This window comes from Panthera onca, chromosome C2 (assembly GCF_046562875.1).
Source record: "Panthera onca isolate mPanOnc1 chromosome C2, mPanOnc1 haplotype 2, whole genome shotgun sequence".
NCBI lineage: Eukaryota > Metazoa > Chordata > Mammalia > Carnivora > Felidae > Panthera > Panthera onca.
This window is the reverse complement of record NC_138347.1, coordinates 149,113,426-149,140,034: the sequence shown is the minus strand read 5'-3', so window position 1 is coordinate 149,140,034 and position 26,609 is coordinate 149,113,426. Positions and strand designations below refer to the sequence as shown.

The following is a 26,609-nucleotide window of genomic DNA, read 5'->3' as shown; positions in this document are numbered from 1 at the left end:
AAAAGGCAACCTACTTAATGGGAGAAGATATTTGCAAATGACATATCTGATAAAGAGTTAATATCCAAAATATATAAAGAATACAACTCAATACACCCAAAATAAGCCATTTAAAAAAATGGGCAGAAGACATGAACAGACATTCCTCCAAAGAAATAATAGAGATGGCCAATCAACAAATGAAAAGATGCTGATTACCACTCATCATCAGGGAAATGCAAATCGAATCTACAATGAGAGATCATCTGATACCAATCAGAAAGGCTAAAATAAAAAATACAAGAAACAACAAGCGTTGATGAGGATGTGGAGAAAAAGATACCCTTGCGCACTGTTGGTGGGAATGCAAACTGGTGCAGCCACTGTGGAAAACAGTATGGAGGTTCCTCAAAAAATTAAAAATAGAACTACCCTATGATCCACTGATCACACTACCGGTATTTACTCCCAAAATACAAAAACACTAATTCAAAGAGATATATGCATTCCTATGATTATTGTAGCATTATTTATAGTAGCTAAACTATGGAAGCAGCCCAAGTGTCCATCAATGGATGTCCATGAATGGGTAAAAATGTGGTGTGTGTGTGTGTGTGTGTGTGTGTGTGTGTGTGTAGCAGAATATTATTGAGCCATAAAAAGAATAAAAGCTTGCCATTTGCAATGACCTGGATGGAGCTAGAGAGTATGATGCTAAGTGAAATAAGTCAGTCAGAGAAAGACAAAAACCATATAATTTCACTCCTAAGTGGAATTTAAGAAACAAAACAAATGAAAAAAGAAGAATAAGAGACAAACCATAAAACAGAGTCTCCACTATAGAGAACAGACTGATGGTTATCAGGGGGGCTGTGGGGGTGATGATGGATGAAATAAGCAAAGAGGACTAGAAGTACACCTATGATGAGTTCTGAGGAACATATAGAATTGTTGAATCACTATACTGTGCACCTGAAACTAATACTATGTTAATGATACCGGAATTAAAAAAAAAAAAAAAGGAAACAATAGGACCTCACTTTTCTACAGCAACACTAACTACTAGAAAAGAATGAATTTCATCTTTCAGTTTCTAAAGAGAAACTTTCCAACCTAGAATTTATATATAAATATATACTCTATAAGAACAAATAACAACATAGGAAAAGAGTTACAAAGATAGTTCAGGTTATTCACTGAAAGTGCACATAGAACGCTTAATATAGGGACTATTATACTCAACTTCGTCATTCTGCAATCGTAACTAAAACAGTTATAGTGATTTTACATATCAATATTTATATGTTCACTTGGAATGAACACTTATCCAAGTTTTTAATGTGGTAAGAAGTTGGATTATTTTATCCAAGCTCATTCAGATAGGCATTCATGCTCCTTGCAGGGGATAAGGTGTATCTACGATGCTTCCATGTTTTATTTTAATAACACCCACCACAGGGAAACCAGCCTCAGAGAGGGAATATTGACAGGAAAGGAAGAAGAGATTTGTCAGGTAGTTTCTTGACAAATAATTCCAGTGGGGCTTATTTTACAATCTAAATTCTGGCTAAAAATAAGCACTGTAAATTTTACTTTTTTTTTCTTTTATAGAGAAGAGACAGCTTTTCTATTTTAATGTCTATTATTTTTGAGAGAGAGAGACAGAGACAGAGAGTAAGCAGGGTAGGGGCAGAGAGAGAGGGAGACACAGAATCTGAAGTAGGCTCCAGGCTCTGAGCTGTCAGCACAGAGCCCGACATGGGACTCGAACTCACAAACTATGAAATCATGACCTGAGCTGGAGTCAGCCGCTTAACTGACTGAGCCACCCAGGGGCCCCAAATTTTACTTTTTGAACTTGATTAATAATTGAATTATAAATTTTTTTTCAAGCTTGATTAAAAATTAACTTGAATACTGTTAGAAAAGTAAATGAAGGCTTACAATTTGCTCAGATTTTTATATATTTTTAGCTTGTGGTTGACAATCTACACACGTTGCAGTGTGGTCCCACTATGTGTGACCATTCTGCTGCTGGTACCCCCTGAGAGTCCTGCACCTGAAATGGTCCACATCTCTTGGTAACCTGCTCAGATAATGTGGCAACGTCAATTGCTCCAAAAGCATCTAGCCATTCATTCCCTATTTCCATTCTTATTTTGTTTACGGACTGGCATCAGCCCACAGACCACTCTTTGAGTTGGGCTGGTATGGAAGACTTCTAAGGTAAAAGGCACCTTTTCATTAAATTTCCCATTGCTAAGTGAGGACATTTTAAATATTTGATATGGTTAGTTTTGCTCTTAGCAAATCGCTCTCATGGTATGGAGGAGCAGGAAGAAGGCAGACACCAAAGCTGGGCTATACCTTTTGGCCAGCCGTCCAGAGTGGGGAGAAGGTGATAACTTGGAATGGCCCCAGGAGTTTCCCTTCTCCCTCAGAGCCACACCCTCTCTACCATTTTTCACTGGAATACAAGTTCTGTAGTGAAAAGACTCCCTCACATTGTTGATTTCCACCATCAACAGCCCTTCACCCCATGCCTGACCCAAACCTACCTGGTCCTTAGGACCCTCTCAGAAAAAGGCTGTCATTCCCCACTCTCCACATTCCTGAGGGCCCTGGACCTCCTTGCTCTCTACTACTTCCTTTGGATTGTTCTTTTCCCATTACCTTTTTTTAGAACCACTGCCATGTTGAAGTCCATGCTTCCCGACCCTCAACCTCCCTCCCCACAAGGCTGTCCTTGACCATCTTCCTGGAAATTCCCCCTCATTGTTTGAGGGTGTAACACTGAGCTCATAGTCTTTTTCTCCAGTTTATGTCTTGCTGTCAGCCTGGGTGACTTCAACCACCATGGGGATGGCCCTTTTGGCTCTGGGCCTTCAATTCCTATACTTCGTCATCTCCACTGGCCTCATCATGACTCCATTTTTGATGTGTTCTTGGACCTTGAAGAATCTAGGCTCCTGGCTCCTCTGCCCCTTTAATTTGCCACCCACCCTTCATTTTGTTACTTTTCTTTCTATCCAGTCTTCTAGACTGTGCCCCATCATTCCAAAACAAAGTTCCTAAGTGAAAACCCCAATTCTGGATCATTCGACTCTTCACCTTTTTTTCCTGATCAGACTGCTGGCTTCTGGTAGAGAAAATAAACCATGGGCATGGATGCCAAATTATTATCTCCCACCCCCGCTGGGCCTTCCAAGTAGCTAGGCAATTCTACATTTCCCTTGTCACTATCTCTCTCATTCTCTTTAGGTGCTATTTCTGCCCTTCTCCCCTCCTCACTTTCTACTCTACCTCTACCTCACTCTCAACAAATAAAATTTCCTCTGTCTTACACATGAAAAGATGCTCAACGTCTCACTCATCAGGAAAGACCAATCAAAACCACACTGAGATACAACCTCACACCAGTCAGAGTGGCTAAAATTAACTCAGGAAACAACAGATGCTGGGAGGATGTGGAGAAATGGGAACCCTCTTGCACTGTTGGTGGGAATGCAAACTGGTGCAGCCACTTTGGAAAACAGTGTGGAGGTTCCTCAAAAAATTAAAAATAGAAACCCCCAAAATAAAAATATGACCCAGCAATAGCACTTCTAGGAAAAGGATACAGAGGTGCTGATTCATAAGGCCACGTGCACCCCAATGTTTATAGCAGTGCTTTCAACGATAGCCAAATTATAGAAAGATCCTAAACGTTCATCTACTGATGAATGGATAAAGATGTTGTTTATGTATACGACGGAATACTTCTTGGCAATGAGAAAGAATGAAATTCTGCCATTTGCAGCAACGTGGATGAAACTAGAAGGTATTATGTTGAACGAAATAAGTCAGAGAAAGACCAATACAATAGGTTTTCACTCATACATGGGTCTTGAGAAACTAACAGAAGACCATGGGGGAAGGGAAGGGGAAAAATAGTTACAAACAGAAGGAAGGAGGCAAACCATAAGATACTCTTAAATACAGAGAACAAACTGAAGGTTGACTGGGGGGTGTGGGGGAGAGGGGAAAATGGGTGATGGGCACTGAGGAGGGCACTTGTTGGGATGAGCACTGACTGTTCCATGTAAGCAATGAACCACGGGAATCTACCCCCAAAACCATACTTTACACACTGTATGTTAGACAATTTGACAATAAATTATAGTTCAAAAAATTCCTCTGTCATAGAGAAAATTCATCACACAGGAATGGTCTCGATTTTCTGTGACCAAACCTGTAAAATTGCTGCAGGCACACTCCTTGTTTTTGCTCTCCTTCTGTTATAAAGGAGGGTGGGTTCTTCTGGACTCTGGCCCATGTCTCCACCAATTCAATGGATCTCAGCCCCTACCTCCTTTTCCTGGGACCTTATTTCATCCATTATATCCTCACTCACCTGTATTTTAAAATCCTTCTTTATGAAGAATTTCAAACTTAGAGCTAAGAGTTATATAACAAACAGTATGTTCTTACCATCTGCGTCAGTCAAGGCTCTTAGTTACAAACAAGAGAAACCTGCCATAGATGGTTTAAAGAGAAAAGAGGCTAAGCAAGGAATAATAGGAAGATTACAGAATCTCCTAAGGACAGAGAACCTGGGCTGGAAGCTATGGAGGTAGGAACATTTCCAAATCATGCTACTGGCCCACTCCAGGAGAGCCACTGTAGTCCAGACTACTGATGGTGTATATGACTGATGAGGCCAGCTTCACAAGCTCATGCCCCAGCCGCAGAAAGAGGCTGGGGGAAAAAAGTTTTGGCTCCTCCTTGGGGGATGTAGAGAATTCCCAAACAGAGGAGGGATGTTCAAAGGTGCTGAATAGACCAAAAGAATGTTGAATAGCCTCCACAGTCCACCCCTTGGCTGTCCACCCCCTCTTCTTCCTTTTACTTCAAACCAAACACCTCATCAGCAACAACACTTCCATTAGCACAGTACAACTGTCCCTCTCGCAAATAGTAAATGCATGGCCTTCTCTAAAGAGAAGTGTAGGACCTATAGGGTATGTGCAGACCTGATCTTCCATCGTGACCCTGTCCTGAGACACTGGGCCTGTGGATGCATTGCAATGTTAGCCATTCAACACATCCTATATGAAAGAATAAAGTCAACGTGTCAGTTGTTAAGCTATTGTTTCTCAGCTCCTAACTCACCATTTTATACATGAATGGGGCTAAGGATGGGACTCTGCAAACCATTTCCACACCAAGTGCTACTGACAGGAGCATCACTGTGAGGCTTGTCACTTCCTGTTTGTGCACCTTTCCCATAAGTTTCAACTAGCAACACTTCTTCACCCTGGAAGAAGCAGCTGGTTCCAGTTAAGTCTTTTCCCTCATTCCCAGAGCCTTCCCCAAAACTTCATCTCGCTCGTGCTCGCTCTCTCTCTCTCTCTCTCTCTCTCTCTCTCTCTCACACACACACACACACACACACACGCACACTGCTCTGTGATCACAGCCAGGTAGCGCTCTCTCCTCTGAGGTCTGGGCTCCACTTCCTCAATACCACGCCGAGCTTCTACATTTAATGAATCCCAACTTCATCCCTTTGTTCCTTTGTTCCCCCAGTCCTGCAGAGGTGGGGCTCTTCTTCCCGTTAATGCTACTATGTCATCCCAGGTTTCCTTTGCTTTTTCAGTCTTCAACACCTGTTCGATTCTCTATAGTCCATCTGTTGAAAAAGCCAGTGTGGTAGTCCTGGTTTCTGGTTGGCAATTAGGACTTCCTTCCTCCTACACCACCTACTTCATGTTTCTTTTGTCCTCAGCTGGGCAGAATTCTTTACTCAGTGAAAATAGTGCAAGTTTTCACCTGGGGAAGATCTGAACCATCCCCGGTGGCTATGCCTGTTTGGTTGGCAGGGAATGTGGGCAGCTTGGTGAATAAAAGAAATGATGATTATCAACTACATCCTCACGATCTGTTCAGAAACAAGGACTTTAGTATTATAAATGAACCAAAGTCTATCTGCCTGATGTGCAGAGACAATTACACGAAAACATTAAGCATGTAGAAAGACAAAGGTTTATTGTAGACACAGCCAAAGGAGCTAAGAGGGCAAGCCTCAAATCCACCTTCCTGAGGAAATCAGGGATATTTAGAGGCAAATGAAAAAAGTCTGGGTCAACAGTTGCATCTGTGCTCATTGGTCGGCAGCAGAGATTAGTACTGTTATGGTTACTGGTTTCCATCCCCACTGTCTTTTGGTCACTTCTTATTCTTGAGGAAATTGGGACAATGACCATTCTAGTAACAACTTGCCATAGTGAAGATCAGAGTTAGAGGGATAAAAACTTTCTGCACTCATTAGAAATACTCTTCAGTTCCAGGTGGAAACCCAACATTCTGTATTATCAAGATTTTTGTTCTTTATTTCTCCTTTAGGCAAACAGTCTGATTTCTGGGGTCATTGACCATGGACAGGTGCTGATGGGTCCCCACTGCATCCCCCAGCTCTTCGTTATCCTTAATCCATAAAACTGCTTGTGTTACGAACAGTTCAAGGTCTGGATTTTCTAATGGCAGATACAGCAAATCTGAATATCTGGAATAAACTTGTTCCAGTATCTGTGTGCCTCTGGTGATCTTTGAGTGGTCAGTGCAGCAACAGGCATGAGGTTTGTCCAGGCATGGGCTGTTCTGGCAATTTTTCTCTGAAGTCTGTATCACATTGTCCAGGTTCAGTTTGGAGGGCTTTGGAGAAGGCAGTTTTAGTGCTCATTGACTCCAAGTGAAAAGGATGGGAGAAACTTGCAAATGGTAGTTTGAAGAGTCATACCCAGAATTCAGGAAATTGGGATCCAGTCCAATTGTATAGGTAAACAAACACTCAAGACAGTTAATCAGAAGTAGACTCTAAAACCACCCTCATTCCCAAAGACAGATTACTTTGTAAAATTAGTCTAATTTTAATAAACTTGGCTTTTTTACATAAGCACAGCAAGAATAGTGATTGGCCATACAGGTTGTTGGTTTTTAATCGGCTTTGCAGGTACTTTTTCATAAGGAATTTCAGATTAAACTTTTAACAGCCTCTTGAGGCTAAGAAGCCAAGCCAAATACTTGACCTCAAGAAGACAGGTATCACAAGTGAGGTCTGGTGGCCTCTTCTTGAGGTCCCCCAAATATCCCGAGATTCCTGCACCTGCCAGAAAGTGGCCTTCTTTACTTACCTGGTAAGGCTACTGGGAACCCTATAAGCAAGATACCAGGCTTATTCTTTTCCAAGGGGCTTCATTGGCTCCATAAAGGCAACCTTATCACTTAAAACTGTCTGGTCGTATCAGTTTATGCACATCTCTCTCAAATATGGCATTCTAGTCAAAGTCATGCTAAAACCAGTGTTTCCAATTATGTCCTGACATAAGGAGACCAGACTCTTATTGAACGTATGCAAATAAATAATTGCCATGAGAAGATCATACTCACTAGACTTTCTAAATTCTGGGAGGGATCAAATAGGGAGAAAAAGAAATGTTCCGTATTTGTTTTCAAAGGAGTATTTTACCAGATTTCTGTAAGTCATAGCTTCAGATTTAGAAAAGCAAACGTTAGAGAACCAGCAAGGTGTCAAACAGAAGTCTGTTTGAATACAGCTTTTCCATTTGTTCCAGAAATTCTGGTTTTAGAATCTTTAGGTATCAGAGACCTCTGTCATTATGATGCAATTAACGAGGAGATTCTGTGACCACATTTCAATAATTAGAATAAGTGATGACATTATATAGGATGTATCAAAACCTTAGGAATTCTAAATAACTGCTCGAACAGTTCTAGCATTCACCCATAGAATATAACCTAAAAAGGTCTATTAGCCCTTACTTGGCAATGCTTCCCGTGTAATTTGACATACCAAACAAGTGTAATTAGTCAAGATGACTTCGTTTAGAAGTTGAATTTTGAGAAATCTGTCTGAAATACGAGGTGTTGAAACACATGCCTAAATAAGATTACAGATGACAAAGCTTAATACTCAATTATGTATTTAGCCGAGGTGGCAGTTAGGGATTCTAAAGCCAAATGCAGTGGGTTACGTAGTTGCTAACAGAACTTAGTTCTAGTTGTTCACTTATTCGTTCACTCATTTATTTATATAATCTCTACACCCAACGTGGAGCTCAAGCTCAAGACCCCGAGTTTGATGCTTTTCCAACTGAGCCAGCCAGGTGCCCCTAAATCGTAGCTCTTTTAATTGAAGCTTTGTTTTTCTAGGCAGGTGAAAGAAAAACCTTTGTTTACAAGTTAGACCAATTATGTAAGAAGAGTGTCCTTTTAATAGATTGGTATACATCTTATACCAACATACATCTGATATTAAAACTTATTCATTCCAACAGGATGAATTTTTTTTAAAAAATGTGTGCAGTCCCACCTTTTCTCGCCCTATCTCCCATGTTGATATATTTACCAAGACAAGGACATCCAGAGGGCTGCACGGACCTCGGTTTTTGGAGCGGGTGCTGGGATGTGTGGACTAGAATCCCCATCAGGAATCAAAGACCTTCAGCTGTAGGAATGCTGCCAATGAGCCTCAACTCTCAGAGGCCATCAGGGATTGCCCTGACTAAAGACAGCTGCCTTACCAAGGGCATGCCTTCTTCCCAGGTGGCCACATCCAATGACTGTTATAAAAATCCAACCCTTTCATCCCAATTTAGGAGGATTCTTTTAGACCTCTTCGGAGAATCAGTTGAGGGTTCTCTTGCTATCCTATCACTTCTCAACGTCTGCCTGATCACTCTCACGCTCCCTTCTGTTCCCCAGGTGCTGATCACTCCCTAATGAAATTTTTTGTTTTGTTTTGGTTGTTTGTTCGTTGTTTTTGTTTTTTTTACACATACTAGACTACATAATCTTAGTCCTGACCATGCACAGAATTCCTTTCCAAAGATTCCCTTCTCACAAAACTACTTTTTCCTTCTCCCAAACCTACAACTTTTTTTTTCAGATTTTGTCCTAACTTTTCCTTCTCAAAAACCAGTCTCACTTTCCTTGCATAGAGTTGTTCCCCCTCATTCAGTAGTCGTAATTATGTTAAATTATTTACATCTGTTTATTTGTTCTTAGATTACTTATAAAACTTCACAAGGCATTAGACAAAGTTCTAAGGGGCTTCCCCCCCTCTTTTCTGAAAAATTTTGCAATGGAGATAACATAAACTTATTTGATTTTAAGTATGGACAGAATAAGTTTTAAATCTAATGTTGATCATTCTAAAGCCGTATCCATTTTAATTAAACCAACCTTAATTTAGCTTTCATAGCAAATATTTTCCCAGATCATATGAACTTTTAAGACTTTTGGATTAGTTTCTATCTTTGAATTAGAATGCCTAATTCTTACAAGTGCTTTTTTAAAACCAACTAAATAAAGCTCTTTTAATACCTTCCAGAGGTAGAGAAAATCTCTCACATTTACAACGTATATGGAGAAATACACAAAAAAGATGCAAACCAAATCTTGAAAACTCGATCTCCAAATACCTACCTTTTACAAAACAAGTTTAATTGTAAGATGGTATTATAATTTATGGATCCATTAATTTGTAATTTTCCTCCAGAGCCTAATGAATATTGTAGCCAAGCAGTGTTGAAAAAACAAACAAACAAACAAAAGACTACAATTTTGTAGAATACAGCCCAAAGGGTAGCATGTGGGGATAAATCGTCATTTCCCATTTTCCAGTTAGAAGACAGCTAGCTTTATTCAAAGATACCAGAAGCTGAAGCAACAACCAAACTGAATGAAGCCCAGAAGACCTCTACGAGCGTTGGTTCCTCCTCAAAAATTGGAGCATCACCACCTGAACCTATGGCTTCCTGGTTTCCAGTTCCTCCCTAAAAGCCAGCAACTGAATCAAAGGGCTCCTTAATCAGTTTTTTCTTAAGCAAGAAAAAGAGCCTAAAAAACCCAAACTCCCTACTTGGAGGCAGCTGAATGGGAGGGAGAAATGAATTTACCTGTCGTCAAACACAAAATACTTACCAAGAGACGTCTGTCCGTAGTGAAACCAAAAACCATTTTTGGCCAAAAGAGTTCAATTAAGCACCAGCGATTGGTGGCTCCCAGTTGGGGTGGGGCCCTGGGCACGGTCCCCAGGACAGAGAGCCTAGGCAGCTGGCTGGACCAGTCACTGGACTTCAGTTACCAACTGGGGGGCCGACAAGCTACGGCCAAAGAGCTCCTGACTGGGTCACCCAACTTGTAAATGGATTCAACTTCTCATACACAGCAAACACAGTCACGGAAACATGGAGGACGCCACAAGAAAGGATTTATTCCAGAGGCAGCCGAGCGAGGAGATAAGACCAAACTCAAATCCGCCTCCCCAAAGGAGGAGAGTCCGGGATATTTAAAGGCAAAGGAAAAAGGTCTGGGTAAAGAGTTGCACCTGTGCTTGTTGGGCTGCCGCTTCGAGTAGTTTGGTTAACCCTTCGGTTACTGGTTTCTGTAGCTGCTTATAAACCCTAGTGTCTTTCTGTATAGAACCCGTAGGGTAGAAGAGGCGTACCAGTTGGCTGGCTGTTCCAGTAATGCTGGTGAGGGGTAACATGGCTCTGAGCAAGCTGGTGACAGTGGCAGTCATAACAAGTGGGCAGCTTCTAAATGCATTCTGGCTTTTTTATAAAGTATTTTTTAAGTTTATTTATTTTGAGAGAGAGAGAGGGAGCACAAGCGAGAGAGGGGCCAAGAGAGAGAGGGAGAGAGAGAATGCCAAGCAGGCTCTGTGCTGTCAGTGCAGAGCCCAATGTGGGGCTCGAACTCACGAACTGTGAGATCATGACCTGAGCTGAAATCAAGAGCCCGCTGCTTAGCTGGCTGAACCACCCAGGCGTTTTGAAGTGAAGCCAACAAGATTTGTTGACGTTTTCTTTCTTTCTTTTTTTTTTTAATTAAAAATTTTAAAATTTATTTTCAATGTGGCAAAATATACTGAACATAAAATTTACTACTTGAGCTTCTTAACTGTACAGTTAGCTCTGTGGCATTAAGCACATTCACATTGTGGTAGAGCCATAAACACCGTCCCTTTTCATCTTTCCCAACTGAAAATCCTGTGTCTGTTAAACACTAATTCCCAATTCTCCACTCTACCCAGTCCCTAAAAACCACCATTATACTTTCTGTCTGTGCGACTTGGATTACTTGCATATGTGGAATCATACACTATTTGCCTTTTTGTGACTGGCTTATTTCACTTAGCATGACGTCTTCAATGTCAATCCATGTTGTAGCATGTGTCAAAACCTCATTCCCTTTTAAGGCTGAATAATATTCCATTATATATAGATGTCACATTTTAAAACTATTTTTTATCAAATATAATTTATTGTCAAACTGGTTTCCATACAACACCCAGGGCTCCTCCCAACAGGTGCCCTCCTCGATGCCCCTCACCCACTTTCCCCTCTCCCCCACCCCCCATCCACTCTCAGTTTGTTCTCAGTCTTTAAGAGTCTCTTATGGTTTGCCTCTCTCTCTCTCTGTAACTTTTCCCCCCTTCCCCTCCCCCATGGTCTTCTGCCAAGTTTCTCAAATTCCACATGAGTGAAAACATATGACATCTATTTTTCTCTGCCTGACTTATTTCACTCAGCAGAATGCCCTCCAGTTCCATCCACGTTGCTGCAAACGGCCGGATTTCATTCTTTCTCATTGCCAAGTAGATTTGTCGATGTTTTCAATGAAAAGCGTGAAGGAAAGAGGAGTCACAGATTACTGCAGAGATTTTGGCCTGGGCACCTGGAGGGATGGAGTTGTCATCAACGGAGTTGGAGTCCAGGCAGTAGCTGGAGAAGGTTGGGGCAGGGGAAGGTCATCAGTCCAAGTTTGGATTTATTGAGATTGAGGTATCCATTAGGTGTCCAAGGGGAAACGCTGCCTAAATCTTTGCCTCTGGACCCGATTTGTCACCTCTGGCTAGAATGTGAAAGCCCGATGTTAGTGCCATGTCTCTGGTGCTTAGCTCTGTGTCCGGACCACAGTCATCTCAGTAAATAGCTTTTGAATGAAAGGGTGAAAAAATAAATGAACAACTTCAGGGGTTTCCCACACAGACCAAAGTTTGTGCTATCCAGATTCCAATCCCACAATTCTTTTCCGGACAGTGGAAGAGAATAAGAATTTAAATCTGCATGCTGTGTCTAGTGTTCCTTGGAAACCCATTTTATGAGTTCATTAATTATAGATGAAATCTTTCTCCTTTGAAGTGGAGAAGTCCCTCAGAGAGACAGGAGCCTTCCCCTCTGCCGACAGCCTGAATTCAGCTGGAGGCTGGGTCAGATCGAAGATGGGGCTTCAGCTCTGGTAGGGATGAGATGGCTGAAGTATGTGGCATGGTTGCCCCACTTCGCTTCTCCCTTTAAATGTGGGTATGTTTTTTGTGTCGTGTCTTCTCTCAGAACACCTGACTGGACTCCAGATCACCTTCTCTTGGGACTTCCCTCCGTTCAAGTGCAAGTCCAAGTCATTATGGACCCTCCAACCGGGCGTTCCTGATGGGGACCACAGCCAGATCCAACCCTTCCCTGGGGTCCAGCCCAGAACCGGAGGAGTTCATTCGGATACTGCGTACGCTCACTCTAATTCAGCCACAGTTAGAACTCCTGTGTAGGTGTGACTCTGCCATGAGCTGCCTGTCCTGCACCCTGGTGCCACTTCCTTCGAGGAGACTTCCTTGACCCCCAGTTTGGGCTTATGAGTCCTCGTTATGCAAGGAAGACACAGAAGGCGAAGGTGAAGAGAACAAATTTTTACATCTCATCCTTTATGTTCAAAGTGCAAGAATACATGCACCCAATGGAAATTAACGTGTTTACTTATTTGAAGTTATTTTTCCTTTCCATTTTCCTCCACTCAGATCTGGAAAGCATAAGGTACTCACTAATTAGAGGTAACCATAGCTACCAAGTCGCCTTCACGATATATCTGAGACTTAATTTTTCTTGGTTTTAATTCTACATAAAGCACTTCACTTGCTTGTGGCCCTTATTCTCTCTTCAGTTTCATTGGGTGATTTTCCAAACCTAACATATTAAAGGCTCAAAATTAAAATAATAAAAGAAACCATCTCCATTCTTAGAAAACAGCCCCCGTACCCTGAATCCTCTGGTTTTAAAATTTCAACCAACTGTTGAGATAACCAGCAGGTTGGGAAGGAGAAATGGGCCTGATCCTGCAGGTTTCAACATGGGCACCACTGTTTCTTTGAAGAGATGCTTGGTACCCAGAGGTGTGCGTGGGTTTTTTAAATGTGCACTTGAGGGCGCTGTTGTCTTCTGTAGGGGTGACACCAAACCTCCATTTCTCCAGTTAGGTAAGTTATTCAGCGTGAAGAACTTCACTGACACCTGGTTTCCAACTTGCCTCGGTGGTGGTTCGATGTCACTCAGAGACTGGCACCCTCAGGCAGCTGCCCGGCTGGCTGGCCCCTTAATTCAGCCACACTGCTTTCTCCTAGCTTCTGCGCATTACCTGTCAGTTCCTGGTGCACTGCGCTATGAATTCATGAGTCTACCAGCTGGCTCGGTCTCTGTACCTGCCATGTCAACACAGTGCCTGGCACACGGGTGTAGTTCCACGCGTGTTAAGCCAGTGAAGGGTTTGTAACAGACCAGACAAGATGATGTAAGGGAGTAGCTGAATCCTTTCCAAAAAGGAACTTAGAGATCGAACACATGGAAGTCATGCTGGCTGTGGTCCACAGGTGTTTGGGCAGGTAGGGCTTGAACTACTGCCAATGCCTGCTTCTATTCGCCCACACCAGCGTGTGAGCCATGGGCAGGGAAAGGCACAAAAGGTGCTGGCCTTGGGACTTGGTTAGATGTAACATTCCACACGGCAGCAACTCTTGTTCTTTCTTGAGATTTTCCCAACCAGAAGCCTCTTGGGAGTCACGTTAAATGAGTCAAAATTAACATAACAAATTAAGCCACCCCTTCTTAGAGAATAGCCTGATGCCATTAATGACTGGGTTTCAAATTTTGGCACATCTTGAGATGACATCACATCTAGATCCTATAGTTCCAGTAGGAAGTGCCAGACTGAGAGAAGGCTGGGAGAAGGCAGGGGGAAATCCCCGATGGCTCCAGGCGATGCCTTTCTTAAGCTTAATGCACTAGAAACCGGAAGTGAGGTCGAGGGCACAGACAGTTCCGGGAGATGCCTGTTAGTTCTGGTTTGAGGAGTGACATAGGAAGCTCTTAATGCCCAGGAAGCATGAGCGTTCCCTGGTTTTCTATTTCTTCTCGTTCTCTGTTCTCCCACGCGACAGCTCCCAGGCAAACCCACACCGCGGTGGTGACAGTCAGTAATGAAATCAGTAGGAGCCAAAACTCTGAACAAGGGGAACCTGCTCTTTGATCAGAGGAGCTGTGATCCCAAGAAGGTGAGGCCAGCCCCCACGGCTTTTTTCTCCTGCCACTGGGACCTGAATGGAAGTGGGTGGAAGACCCACAAGGGGAACCCGCAGAACTGAAAAGGGCAGGGGAGACTGCAGAGAAGGAAGGGCTCAGGAAACTGAGTCTGTATCATTGTTTACGGACTCCCGAGCCCTGCATGTCTGGATCAGGTCCTAATTAGCATATCAAAGACTTGGAGAATCTAAGTTATGGTCTACCAGCCTACGACCCTGAATGCCTGATCCCAACCGGTCAGGAAATTAGTACTTGGATGGGAGAACTTCAGTTATATGTAGAGCACCGCTCAGTTCCCACAGCGGTCACTGGGGGATTTGAGAGTTTCCAAACCAGGAAACTTCATTGGACTTGACTGAAAACTGAACTGCATTAGAACCGTACCCCACAGAAGGTGGGTTAGACCTTGTAGACTGACCCTAACCAGGTTAGGGACCTAACCGCTAAAACAAAAATGTCAACATTTTTTGTAAGACTTAAACGAGATCCATAATGCAATGTTCAAATTGTCCAGGATACAATTCAAAATTGCTGAGCATGCAAAGAACCATGAGATTTTCAGTTTTTTCTCAGAAAACACAATCAGCAGACACCAATGATGAGATTTCACAAATGTTGGAATTATCAAAGACTGTCAAGCTGCTGTTCTAAAAGTGCTCAAATGAGCAATCGCAAACATCCTGGAAACACATTAGAATAGAAAATCTTCGCAAGGAAATAGAAGATCTGCATGGAGATTCTAGAACTGAGAAATACAAAACCATACTAAGAAACTCACTGGTTGGGACTCATTAGCAGAAAGGAAATGACAGAGAAAGAGTGAGGGAACCGGAAGATTGATAAATAGAAATTATCCATGGTAAGCCGCAGAGAGAAAAAAATGAACAAAGTCTCTGGAACATGTGGGACAACAACAAAAGGTTGAATGTTTGTGTCATCAGAATCCCAGGAGGAGACAAGAAAGCATGTGATGATGGGAAAGTATTTGAAGAAATAATGATCGAAAACTCCCCAAGTTTGGCAAAAGATACAAACTTACAGATTCAAGAAGCTGAACAAATCCCAAACAAGTTAAACTGAAAGAAATCCACACCCAGATACAATGTAAACAAACTACTGAAAGCTGAAGACAGAGAAAATACCTTGAAAACAGCCAGAGAACCGTATAAAGGAAAAGGATAGAGAGCAATGGAGGAGCTCTTTAAAAGAATGGTCAGGGCAGTCTCTGAGCAGGATATGTTAGAACTGAATGAGCTGAAAGGTCTACTCATGCTTTTTGGAGCAAGAGCAAGCCAGACAAAGGGAACAGCACAGGCAAAAGCCCTGAGGCAGGAGCGAGTTTAGTGTTTCCACGGAATAACAAGGAAGACAGTAAGGCTGTAGTGTAATGAGTGAATGAAGGGGTGGTGGTGAAAGACGAGGTCAGAGAGGTGGGACTGATAATGACCATATGTCTAGGGGGAGGTCTGTCACGAGGGCTTCGTATAAAGTGGAGAACCCTGGCAGGTACGTCCTCACCTGGGGCCCCCTGCCCCTGTTCTCTGGGAGGACACATCTTAGAGCAGGAGACAAAACAGATAATTTTAATAAATCCTTTCAGAACCCAGAGCCCAGGGGAAATTAGCGAGGCAACAATTTTTCCTCTTTTTGGCTTGACCTCTGCTTTATGTATCTTCAAAACTCACAATCATTTGAAGTTGTTGAAAAAAAAAACCAAACAACTGAAGGTACCTGGAAATCTAACTAAGCGGTCAAGATTCTTTTCCTTTGGCTCGTCAACCTGAGACAAGAAAGGGGGATGGTGTTTCTGTGTTGTTTGTTAAAAGAATGAACATAGGATATCCTTCTCCCATCTTCCCTCTCCTTTATCTGTGATTGGCTGCATCTGAGAACCAAGATGCCATCTGTAGGTTGGGGCGCACTGGGTAAAGATTTTCTCACTTTACAGGAGAAATATGTTACAGTCAGATTTTGGTAAAGGGAATCTTGGGGAAGTGACTCCTGTGCACTCCGTGGCTGCTGGCCTTTTTGAGACTTGAATGGCCGCCGGTCAGGACAGGCCAGGTCGGGCCTCTTAAACCAGAGGTCTAGAGGTGTGAGGAGTGCAGGAGCCAGCAGGGAAGCCTCCTATGTCTCGGCCTGGCAAGGAGCTAATTCCAGAGAGGTCTTGCAGGTCCTGCCACTCACTCAGTATGTGATCTTGAGTGGGTTTGTCATGTATAAAATGGGGGTCGGGGTAGGGGAGGGTGCGTGTTGAGCTAGGATGATAGCCGTTGGCCTTTTCCATGTGTCAATTCCAATGGATCGAGCAAAAGGAGCCCTTCAGCGGGCTTAATGAGCAGAGCTGGGGTGCAAACGGCAGAAACAGCTGCAGGAGGAGGTGGCCTGGGGTGCAGGCCCGGCAAGCTGAAGGGATTCAAGAGAAGCAGCTGGCAAAGGAGGGGGGATGGAGAGGGGCCCTTGAGGGGAGAGAGGAGTGAGCGGGGAGGGGCGGGAGGGGAGGGAGAGGAGGGAGGAAGGGAGCATCGTGGCTTTTGAGGGGCTGCCGGCTCTTCTGCGACACTTGCTCAGCTCGGCTGCAGAAGCCCGATGTGATCCCCCAGGAAGGGCTAAGGAAGAGCTGGTTCTATGTTCTGGCTCCGAGGTCCCTGTGTCAGCAAGTGACACAGAGACAAGCACAGCGCACAGCAGTTAGAAGGGGACTGACCTGAGTCCAGTGGTGACACCAAGAGGGACAGGGGACAGATGTTCAGGTTCCCCACCCCCACTCACTGTGCTCTGTCGAGTCCCCTCAACGCCCCCCGCAAATTACCACACACGCTAATTCAGTCTAATTCAGACTCGCGCAAACACCACTTACAAATGAGTCTCCGAGCCTGTTCTCTGCCAGACGGTGGCTCTAGGTGACCCATGAGAAGTTCAGAACCAACCGCTTCAACCCTGGAGTCGCCATGTTGTGCGTGGCAAGTCACTTGGCCTCTCTGAGCTCCAGCTTCCTCTTTGAAGGGTAGGGTCCTCGTCGCTGGCAGGATTGGGACAGTGTCCTGCGATGGTGCCCACGAGGCCCCTCGTACAGAGTCCTGCACCCAGAGGAGCGAAAAACGTTCTTTTCCTTTCTGTCTCCGGGATTAGGAAGAACTGAGAAAGACTTTGAAGAGCAAAGGGGATTCGTGGGTGTCCTTTCAGTGGGACTCTGGGCACTGATCCGATGCTGTTGAGGTCTGTGTTTCTGATGGGGCTACTTTGAAAGCCATAGGAAACCACAGTCATGCAAATAATTCTTGTCTATAGAAACGTAAGTGAATATCGTCCCCTAAAAATATAGGGAATTTCTGTCCCGGATAACAGATTATTGCAAACATTACATTCTACTGGCCCAAGGGTACGAACCAGCTCGGTATCTATCAGCAAACTCATTTCAGCATTCTTGATGTCTCCATGTGTCTGTCCTGCAGATTCTTCTTTGAAATGATACGACCTCTCAGTGGTCTCTTTATTAATGAGTTAAATGACATCTTTGACATGTGTTCGTTTATATTCGTATGGCCCATGTCTGTATCTTTGAAAATATTTTACCATCTACTTCCCTGAGGATTTATAAATCACTAGGTCAGATCAGACCTTTGTCACCCATTCCCTGCTGCTGATTTAATATTCAATTCCAAATCCTTCCCCATCCCCCACCCCAACACACACGCACGCGCGTGCACACACACACACACACACACACTCATCCCCATCTATACCCAAGATCTCTCACACACCCAGAAAAAACTTGTTTTGCGAGGTGTGTGCTCTGTGCTAAAGCTGGGTGTTTAGCCAGGGCTGGGACCCCTGAGATCTGAAGCAGTCTTTGAGACCAAATTGTAGGGACTGAATGAGGTAATGGCTCACAAGGGGACAATATAATGTGTTGTCCGTTCAGAGTCTCAGTTTTACACTGAATTCTGACTTCACTTCGAGTTAAAGAATGCAAGGACCAGGGGCATCTGGGTGGCTCAGTCGGTTGAGCGTCCGACTTCGGCTCAGGTCACGATCTCACGGTTCGTGGGTTCGAGCCCCACATCGGGCTCTGTGCTGACAGCTCGGAGCCTGGAGCCTGCTTCCCATTCCGTGTCTCCCCCTCTCTGCCCCTCCCCCACGTGAGCTCTCTTCCTCTCTCTCTCAAAATAATAAACAAACACTAAAAAAAGAAAAAAAAGAATGCAAGGACCCAGTCTTCCTCTGAGGACTTTCCCGGTGGCCTTCTGGTGTCAAGAAAGATGGCACTGAGGGCCTGGGGAGGACCCCGGGCTGAGTGCGGCCCTTCCAGGACCAGGTATAGATGTGCCAACGTTCTTCCCAACGTCTGTTCCCTTGGGGGCTGCGTGTCCTGCTGCATCAGGCCACCCGGGGCCTTTCCTGGATTGGAACCCGAGGTTTCTGGAGGCCTCGGCCAGGAGGCACGGAAAGGCTGCACTGTGGGTGGCTGGTGTCAGATTGTCTCTGGGTGTCCTCTTGAAAGAGTTTCTCTCACAGACCCCTGCAGAGACCCACCAGCGGGATGGGTCCAGGAAAGGAGAGCTTCTGTGCTGGAGGGCTACCAGGATCACCCGGCCGGCCCTGAAATAGGTCTCTGGGGTACGGGGAGACCCAAAGGAGTGTAATCACAGGCTCCCCTGTGGACCGCGCAGCCCCAAGTGTGGTCGGGACCCACAGCACTGGTACCACCCGGGAGCTTGCTCAGGCCCGAGGCCAGACTTGCCGCATCAGAAGGGGCAGGCTACCAGATTTCCCTGGTGATTCATGTGCCCTCCAGAGTCTGGAAGGGCTGGGGTGCTGGGGGTCACACTCCCTAGGAGTGATCGTCTGTGAATCTCACTAGCTGGGGAACCGTGGGCCCGTCCCTTCCACCTCTCAGAGCGGTTTCCTCGTCTCTAAAAGAAGGACAATAGCCTCTGTGCCACAGGGCCGTGGAGGGGTCAAAGGTATGTGGAAGCACGGACAGCATTGCTCCGTAATTTGGTTAAAGGCCAAGAGAACCTAAAGAAACCCTGGCGTGGGATGGGGTAGATGCCTCCTGAGGGGACGGGAAGACGGTGAGGCTCCACCTTGGGACGGATCCCGAGCTGCCTCTCTGGTCTTTACCCAGGCGAATGAGTGTTCACCACAAGCACGACACGTTCTCTTCTTGCAGTGGAGCCCAGCTGGAGCCCCAGGCCCAGGGTGGCCAGGGCTGGGCCATGGAGCTGACCCAGGAGGCCCTTCCACCGGCCGTTTTGCCTGCAGCAGGGGAGTCCGCCCCGTGCCCGCCCTCATTTCCCAAGCCCTCTCTGGGACCATCTACCGTAGGGATTTGTCCTCAGGCACCGTGTAGCGGGCGGCCCTCCTTGAAGGTTCCGAGGATTAAATGGAGTCCTTTGCACTCAACAGACACAGGGAACTAGGGGGCAGGATGAAATCATTTTAATAGCATAGCAACACTTTAGGACCAGGTGTCACAGACGAGGAAAACGGTTTGTCTTCCGCTCGTACAATTCCGGTGAGGGGTGAGGTGGTAGTGAACAAGATTACGGACATAGTTTTCACATTGAAAACTTAATAAATAGATACTTAAAACGTCAAACTTCAGAGACAATGGGTCGTGAGTCATTGTTTTCGTATTCTGCCTCCTCTGAGCCGGGAGGTTGCTTCCTGGCTGCTGACAAAGGTGGGGGCCCTTAGGACGGGTACTCGTACTCCTCAGCACTGCGCCGGCCAAAATCCATCCAGCCCATGTAGTCCCGGTCGCTTATCCTGTGGCTGGGGTCCAGGCTCTGCAGGTTCTTAATGACGGACATTCGGCCAGAAGGAGCTACGAAGGGCAGGGGAAGAGGAAGCAGGGCCATTATATCTAGGAGCAGCACCAGTTCAATCCGAGAGGAGCGCAATGGGAAAAGCCAGACAATTTGCAACATGCACTTTCTTAAAGGTATCAAAGAGTTACCAAGCAGTGGGGCTGCTGGCCCAAAATCTCAGAGAAGACAAGGACCCAGGTCTGTGTAAGCAGGGAGGGTAATATTTGCTGGCTATGGTTGTGGTTTCTAATCTGTAAGGATTTAAGCGGATTCACTGACCGTGGCCTTTCACAGCTGGGACCTGCCTGGTCTTTCTACCCCTGAAGCGTGTTTTCTCTTACGTAGCTGGCCCTCAGCAGACGTCAAGCAAGGATTTTCTTGGTACTTAACCCATTTCTGAAGTTCACTCCTTCATATCCCGAGCATACTTGACTCTTGTTAAGGTAACACAATTACAGTATTTTGATGTTAGAATGGTTAAAAAAAAATGGAGTCAAGTCCTACCACTAGACAAATACCATTTAAAAATTAATTTTAAAGCTACCTTCTTTTTAAAAAAATGATATTGAGAGAAAGGCACACTGTCAGATTATAAAATCTTACGTCAGTAACTGACAGAAGAGTGGGCAGAAAGGCAATAAGGAAGTTATTTAATTCAGCCCTTTTGATCCAAATGCAATAACTGAATGAGAAATGGGCCTTTTGGAACTGGAGTTAAGTCCTCGGGAACAGGATGACTCTCATGTATAATTCACATTGAGGGAGAAGGGACACGAAGGAGCTGTTTCTTGGGAGACATGACATAGTCCTAGGCCAAGGGTCACAGACAGAGGCCTCCCGGGTATGAAATCGGTAGAAGGCCTTCTTCTGTGCAAGCCAAGAGGCAAGTAAGTCCCTCAGGGACCTCGAAGGGCCAAGCCCAGGGGACTTTAAGAGCACAGTGATGGAAGACCACCCCACACTTCCTATTGGATCAGTGCACTGCGTCCCCACTGCTTGTGACGCTGGCATTCAGCCCTTCTGTATGAGGCTGCCCCTGCCAACTCCCGCCCTCAGGCTGCAAAGAGTCAGACAGACCGTGGCTTATTTAGTGACACATGACCTTGCAGAAGCAGTTCCTCTGTCTCATTGGATAACCAAGTAAAGCCAGCTAAATTAAAAACCAGAAACAATTATACAAGCCATGTCCCCACCCATTCTTTTCCGCCCCCCTCCCCACCTCAATCCCTTCCCGGCCTTGGAATCCGAGAGTCAATCCAGCACATTCCAGCCCCTTGCAGATATCTCCAGCCTATGCACAAGGAAGAGAGCCCCAGCTATCGAATTGCTCAACATCTTCCAGGTAAAAGATTAGTCCTCACACTAAAAAAATAAAAACAAAAAACCCTGCAGTCCAGTTATCTGTACACAGTCATGGAAATACGGCCCATCTTCCCGCCTGCCGCGGACGAACACCCCCACCAAAGGCTGGCACGGCCCCAAGTTCCAGTTAATGAGGCGAAGTGGCAGCTTCCACGGGCACAAGCAGCCTGGGTTCTTGGTGGGGGCACCACGTTAAGCCCTGGTGGCTGTGCTCCTTACACACCTCAATTTCCCCATTCCACACACAGCTCTGCGCTCACAGCGTGTGCATCTACCGGGGTCCTCGCTCACTTCCCCAGTGCAGACGAGAGTAGGGACTTACAACTGGTTTATGGAACGGAAGTGAAGGACCTGGCTCCTTTAGACTCGAAAACCCCGAATGGGAAGCTGAATGGCTTCTGGACCTTCTGGGGAGGGCAGGGCCTGGACGGACTCTCAGACGTGCAGAGTCGGCCTAGATGTGCGGAGTCATGTGGCTTATGCATTCTTAGAGTCCTGGCTCCCACAGTGACGAAGAATAAGCGAGCTTACTCCACGGGGCTGCTGGGGGCTAACCGTACAGGTGTTACAGCTGTAGCATGAGAGCTTTGCTGGGCACGGGGCAGGTGTATGCCATATGTCCCCGTGCTCCCTCAATAGAATTGCTTCTCCTCAGTCACTGAAAGCTTTGCAGACAATCCCTAATGATCACCTCTTGAGCACTCCTCAAAGAGTGCATTATCGCGTTTAGGGTCTTTAAGCACAACAGTTGAGTAAATACCCAGCACGATAATCAAAATAGTAGAATAGTCAAAGAAACTGTCGAGGTGTAAATATTTATCCCCGGTTCATATTCGTCAAACAGACGAGTCTGATTGTTTCCTAGCCAGTGCTCGTGGTGGGTGTCAGCAGCCAGGGGAGGCAGAGGCTGCCATTCCCACGTAGGTGTGGTTGGTGCCACAGGCTGAAGGCCAAGGGAGAAGGTGGCTGAGAAGAGGCGCCGGGAAGAAGCTTCCAGCTATTTGTAGCATAAAGCCGCTGTCAATGTCAGTTCTGGGGAAATGGTGTGGTAACTGGCTTCCTTCCCGGACCTGTTTCTGGTGGTTTTTTCCCTAAGGTGGGGAGGTGGCTCCAGATTATGGCTCAATGAAAAACCTACGCTATTTCAGACTGGTCTGGCTGAAGTTCAGCCTACCTCCAAGGACAGACATCAACTTATCTTGATGCAGACAATCAGCAAGAACTCAAAAAGTTTTCAGACTTCCTCTGCCATCTGACTAGTATTTCCACATCTCTCGGTTCAATTAGCTGGAGAGCAAAACAGAAGACGGTAGCTGGGATAATTTCTCAAAGTGAGGACAAAATGTAACACATCATCTTCTGTTTTGTTTTGTTTTCTTTTGTTTTCCTTCTGAACTCCCCTGGTCAAAAAGTCCCAATCTTACCTTCATATGAAACCATCAGAGACTCTGGAAAGCTGAGCCCATCATTTCCTCCTTGTCTAGTCAAGCCTCGAGCTCCAGGTCCCGGCACATGAGAGGGTAAGGGAGCCTCATGGGAAAGGACCCCCTCCCACCCCTCCCAGCGGCATTTTTTGTGGTTTATTGTCCAGCCGTGTTGGTCCAGTTTAGCCTACTGCGTCACAGCCTGTGTCGACCATAAGTGTCACTGTGGAACAAGTTGGTAGAAAAAAAATGCCCCAGTCCCAATCATGATTCCTAAGGAGCATACAGACGAATGAGCCTCCCTCTGAATCACACAAAGAGCTAGAAGGGACCTAGGGGAACTGTAGCCTCATCCCTGCTTTATAGATGAGACAGGCCCAGGAGAGGGGCAGGGTTGATAGCATGGCACTCGGCTAGTGAGCCCCCCAGTCACCTTATTCCTGGAGAAAGACTTTGATGCTGAGAAATCTGTGGCTTGAGGGCTCCTGCTGCAACTGGGACCATTTCTCCAACAGCAAAATAAAAACAAACGGGTCTATTGGGTGATCATTTGAAATCACTGACGAGGGGAACTCAAAACTGCTCCTGACTCTTTCCTCCTGTTATGTTCTTCTGGGAAACCTGACACGTTGTCACTTCTCTTTCAACGGTTGCAGTCAGAACTCAAACGTTTTCTCAGCATTGATTCTTTCCTGCCGGGGGGCTTTCAAGTGTCAGCGTCAGAGTGGCTTCAGATTCCTCTGCATTTTCAGTAGAGGGTATGTAGTAGAACTGAAAACCTTTTTTGAGTCAGTAATTTGCTCTGCAATTACCTTTTAACGTCTTCATAATGTGGTGTTGAGCTTAAACAGCCACACGTACCAAACGTCAGTTTCAAGAAAGCTTTTAAAAACGGTTTTCCCCAATAAATGTAATCTTCCACACTAGCTCTCAGTTTGCTACAAAGGACGTCCAGAAAACCACACCGCCCGGTGCAGTACAATTGGGAAAAGAAAGTGAAAACCCTTTCAGCCTAACGCGCGGCCTGTGTTCCGTTTGGAGAGGTCACCCACCTCCATCCGCCCGACGCTAGGGAAGAAGGTCGGGATTGGGAGCCCCGCGCGGGGGCGGAAGTGAGGGATAAGGACCCCACAGATGAATGAGCATCCGTACCTTTCCGGGCCTGCTGGATGTATCTGGCCAGCAGCGCGCCCAGGTGCGCTCGGGGCTCGCCGTCCACCTTCTGCACGGCCCTCAGCTGCCGCCGGAGCGCTTCCTCCTCCTGCTGCGCCCCTGGGCCCGCAGGGTCCGCCGCGGGTACCGGCTGCGCCAGGGCGCCCGCCGCCAGTACAGCCATCAGCACGCACAGGCACACGCCTCCGTTCATGGCTGCGGAGAGCGAAGAGGAGGGGACGTGAACGAAAAGGTGGGGCGTCGCGGCCTCTCGCGGAGGGTCGGGGCACCTGGGCTATGGAAAAGGGGGCTCAGTCCAAACGCGCGGGGCTCCAGACCCGCCACGCTTGCGCAAGCTCTAGGGCACGGGGGCTCGCCAAGCGCCGCCAAGCGCCGACGGGAGCTCCAAGCGCGCTCCTTTTGTCTTTTGGGGGAACCACACCCGGTGCCCCGGTATGGGACGGAGACCCTGTCTTCTGCCCTGGTTAGCAGAAGGAAAATCTTCTGTTTCCCTTTAGTGCCAGAAAGTGTTCTTAAAGCGTCTGTCTTCTAACTGGAAAAGCAAGAGATTAATTAAAGATGGGAAAATTAGCCGGAGAGAAGACTCCGTGGGAGAAATGAGATCCTTGACAGCTAAAAAGCTTTCATAAACGGCGAAAAATGAGTAGCGCAGTTTAAAATATGGGAACAGTAGGGGCGCCTGGGTGGCTCAGTCGGTTGAGCGTCCGACTTCGGCTCAGGTCATGATCTCACGGTCCGTGAGTTCGAGCCCCGCGTCGGGCTCTGTGCTGACCGCTCAGGGCCCGGAGCCTGTTTCAGATTCTGTGTCTCCCTCTCTCTCTGACCCTCCCCCGTTCATGCTGTCTCTCCCTGTCTCAAAAATAAATAAACGTTAAGAAATTTAAAAAAAAATAATAAAATGTGGGAACAATAAATAAAAGCCACATTTATAAAGTTTCTTTAAGGTGTAGATGGGATTTGGCAGTAAACCACCACGCAAACCACAAGAATGGCTTTTCAAAATCAGAAATATGCGCTCCGTCTTCAGTCGTTGGCAAAACTCCGCTGCATCTTGGATCCACGAGCAGGTAACACTCGCACGTTTCCATCCCCAAAGCCCTGACTTTTTCTGCAACGTTTAGAAAATGAGTTTAAATCTTAAAACCTCTTGGTAGTTTATTTGAAGAGATTGCAAAGTACCTGGCACTTCTGTGCAACATCTAGCAAACCCCACTTTGCATGCTAATCCCAGCAAATAGATATCCCGGCATTGCGTGCTGCTGAGAACAAAGCAGGCGCTTGGAAGTCTCTCCATCAGCTGTACCCACCCAGACCTCCTTGTTGTCTCCGACCTCGAGCAAGGTCTTTCGAGCTGTCGGAAAGAAGACACAGGAAGCAGAAAAAAGGGTACCAAACTGAAGACAGTATTCTTCAGCCAACTGAACACTTGGATCCCCCGCGGGAGAGTGCGGAACCTACCTTCAGAGTAGGACGCAGCTGGCTTCGCGTTTCCACCGGAGCGGCGGGGAGCCCAGCCAAGTTCAGGGTGGGCCGGCAGGAGGCTGCTGCTTAAATAGCCCCTCCCGGCGCTGTTAGCCAGTCATCTATTTAGCCAGCCTTGACGCAGACGGGCAGCAACACGTGCTCCGGGGCGGCCACTGGGGCGACGACCGATTGAAGTGGCTCCTGGGAGAGAGGGGGCGATGGCTCTGTGGAGTTGGTGTCGGGTGTCCCGCCCCCCTCTCTGTTGGGGGGGGGGGAGCTTCCTCTCCCAGATCTGTCCCGCTCCCTCTCCCTTTCTCATTCTAGGGTGGGAAGCCTAGGTGTGGGGAATCTCCTCCAGGATGGAGAAGCTGCTGGAGAGTTTAGTCTGCTTTGGGGACCGGGGACGCGGCGGGCGGGGTGGGGTGGGGTGGGGTGACTAGACAGGGCTGGGGGTCAGAAGTGTAATTCTGAGCTGGAGGGGTGTTGGCTCCCCTCGGAACCTCCCTGGCTGCGCCCTGGATGTTTGGATCAGTGAGTGGGCTTCCAGGGGGAGGGAGGGGTCTTCACTGTCTTCTTCGCGGTCCTAGGAAAAGCCCTGGAGGTTCTCCAGGATTCCTAGGGCTTGTGTTCCCCGGCCAGTGAAAAGGGTTCCGGCCGGAGCTGGCTCCTGGACTCCCAACCTCTGTTCACGCGGCTGTAAAGTGGGGACGACACCACAGGGCTTTGCTCAGAGTTTGGGAAAGGGCTGTGTTTTCCTCCGGGGCTGAATTAGCTCCTGCTCGCGGCGCGCGCGGCTCCCGGTCGCCGACAAGTGGCGCCAGCGAGCGTCCCAAAGAGCCCCCGCTCCGCGTTCCCCTCCGGCAACGGCATCCGCCGCTCCCACCTTCCCGGAGTCGCCGAGCGCCCACGCCCGGGCCCGGTCTCCGCGCCAGCGGGGGCTGTTCGGCTTGGACGAGCAGGGGTCACTCGACGCCCGC

General features: G+C 46.7%; 2 protein-coding genes across 2 annotated transcripts in view; one reads left to right on the top strand and one right to left on the bottom strand.

Annotated features, from left to right (window-relative positions):
- Positions 1 to 12,788, top strand: part of TRAK1 (trafficking kinesin protein 1) — a 158,282-nt gene extending 145,494 nt beyond the window's left edge. Inside the window, exon 17 of the transcript XR_009611951.3 lies at positions 12,381 to 12,788. The gene's annotated coding sequence lies outside the window, so the exon portion shown is untranslated. The remainder of the gene's footprint in view (positions 1 to 12,380) is intronic.
- A 7,028-nt stretch (positions 12,789 to 19,816) lies between these two features.
- Positions 19,817 to 25,760, bottom strand: CCK (cholecystokinin). The gene is made up of 3 exons (XM_060638369.1): positions 25,627 to 25,760; positions 24,148 to 24,363; positions 19,817 to 20,226 (listed from the first exon to the last, which is right to left on the bottom strand). The coding sequence occupies exons 2-3, from the start codon at positions 24,359 to 24,361 to the stop codon at positions 20,093 to 20,095; spliced, it is 348 nt and encodes a 115-aa protein (XP_060494352.1). The 5' UTR covers positions 24,362 to 24,363; positions 25,627 to 25,760; the 3' UTR covers positions 19,817 to 20,092.
- Positions 25,761 to 26,609: the final 849 nt, after the last annotated feature.

Coding starts and splice junctions, on each gene's coding strand:
- CCK (XM_060638369.1), bottom strand. CDS start 24,361: ATGAACGGAGGCGTGTGCCTGTGCGTGCTGATGGCTGTACTGGCGGCG. Junction 20,227..24,147: donor CATCCAGCAGGCCCGGAAAG/GTACGGATGCTC, acceptor TGCCCTTCGTAG/CTCCTTCTGGCCGAATGTCC.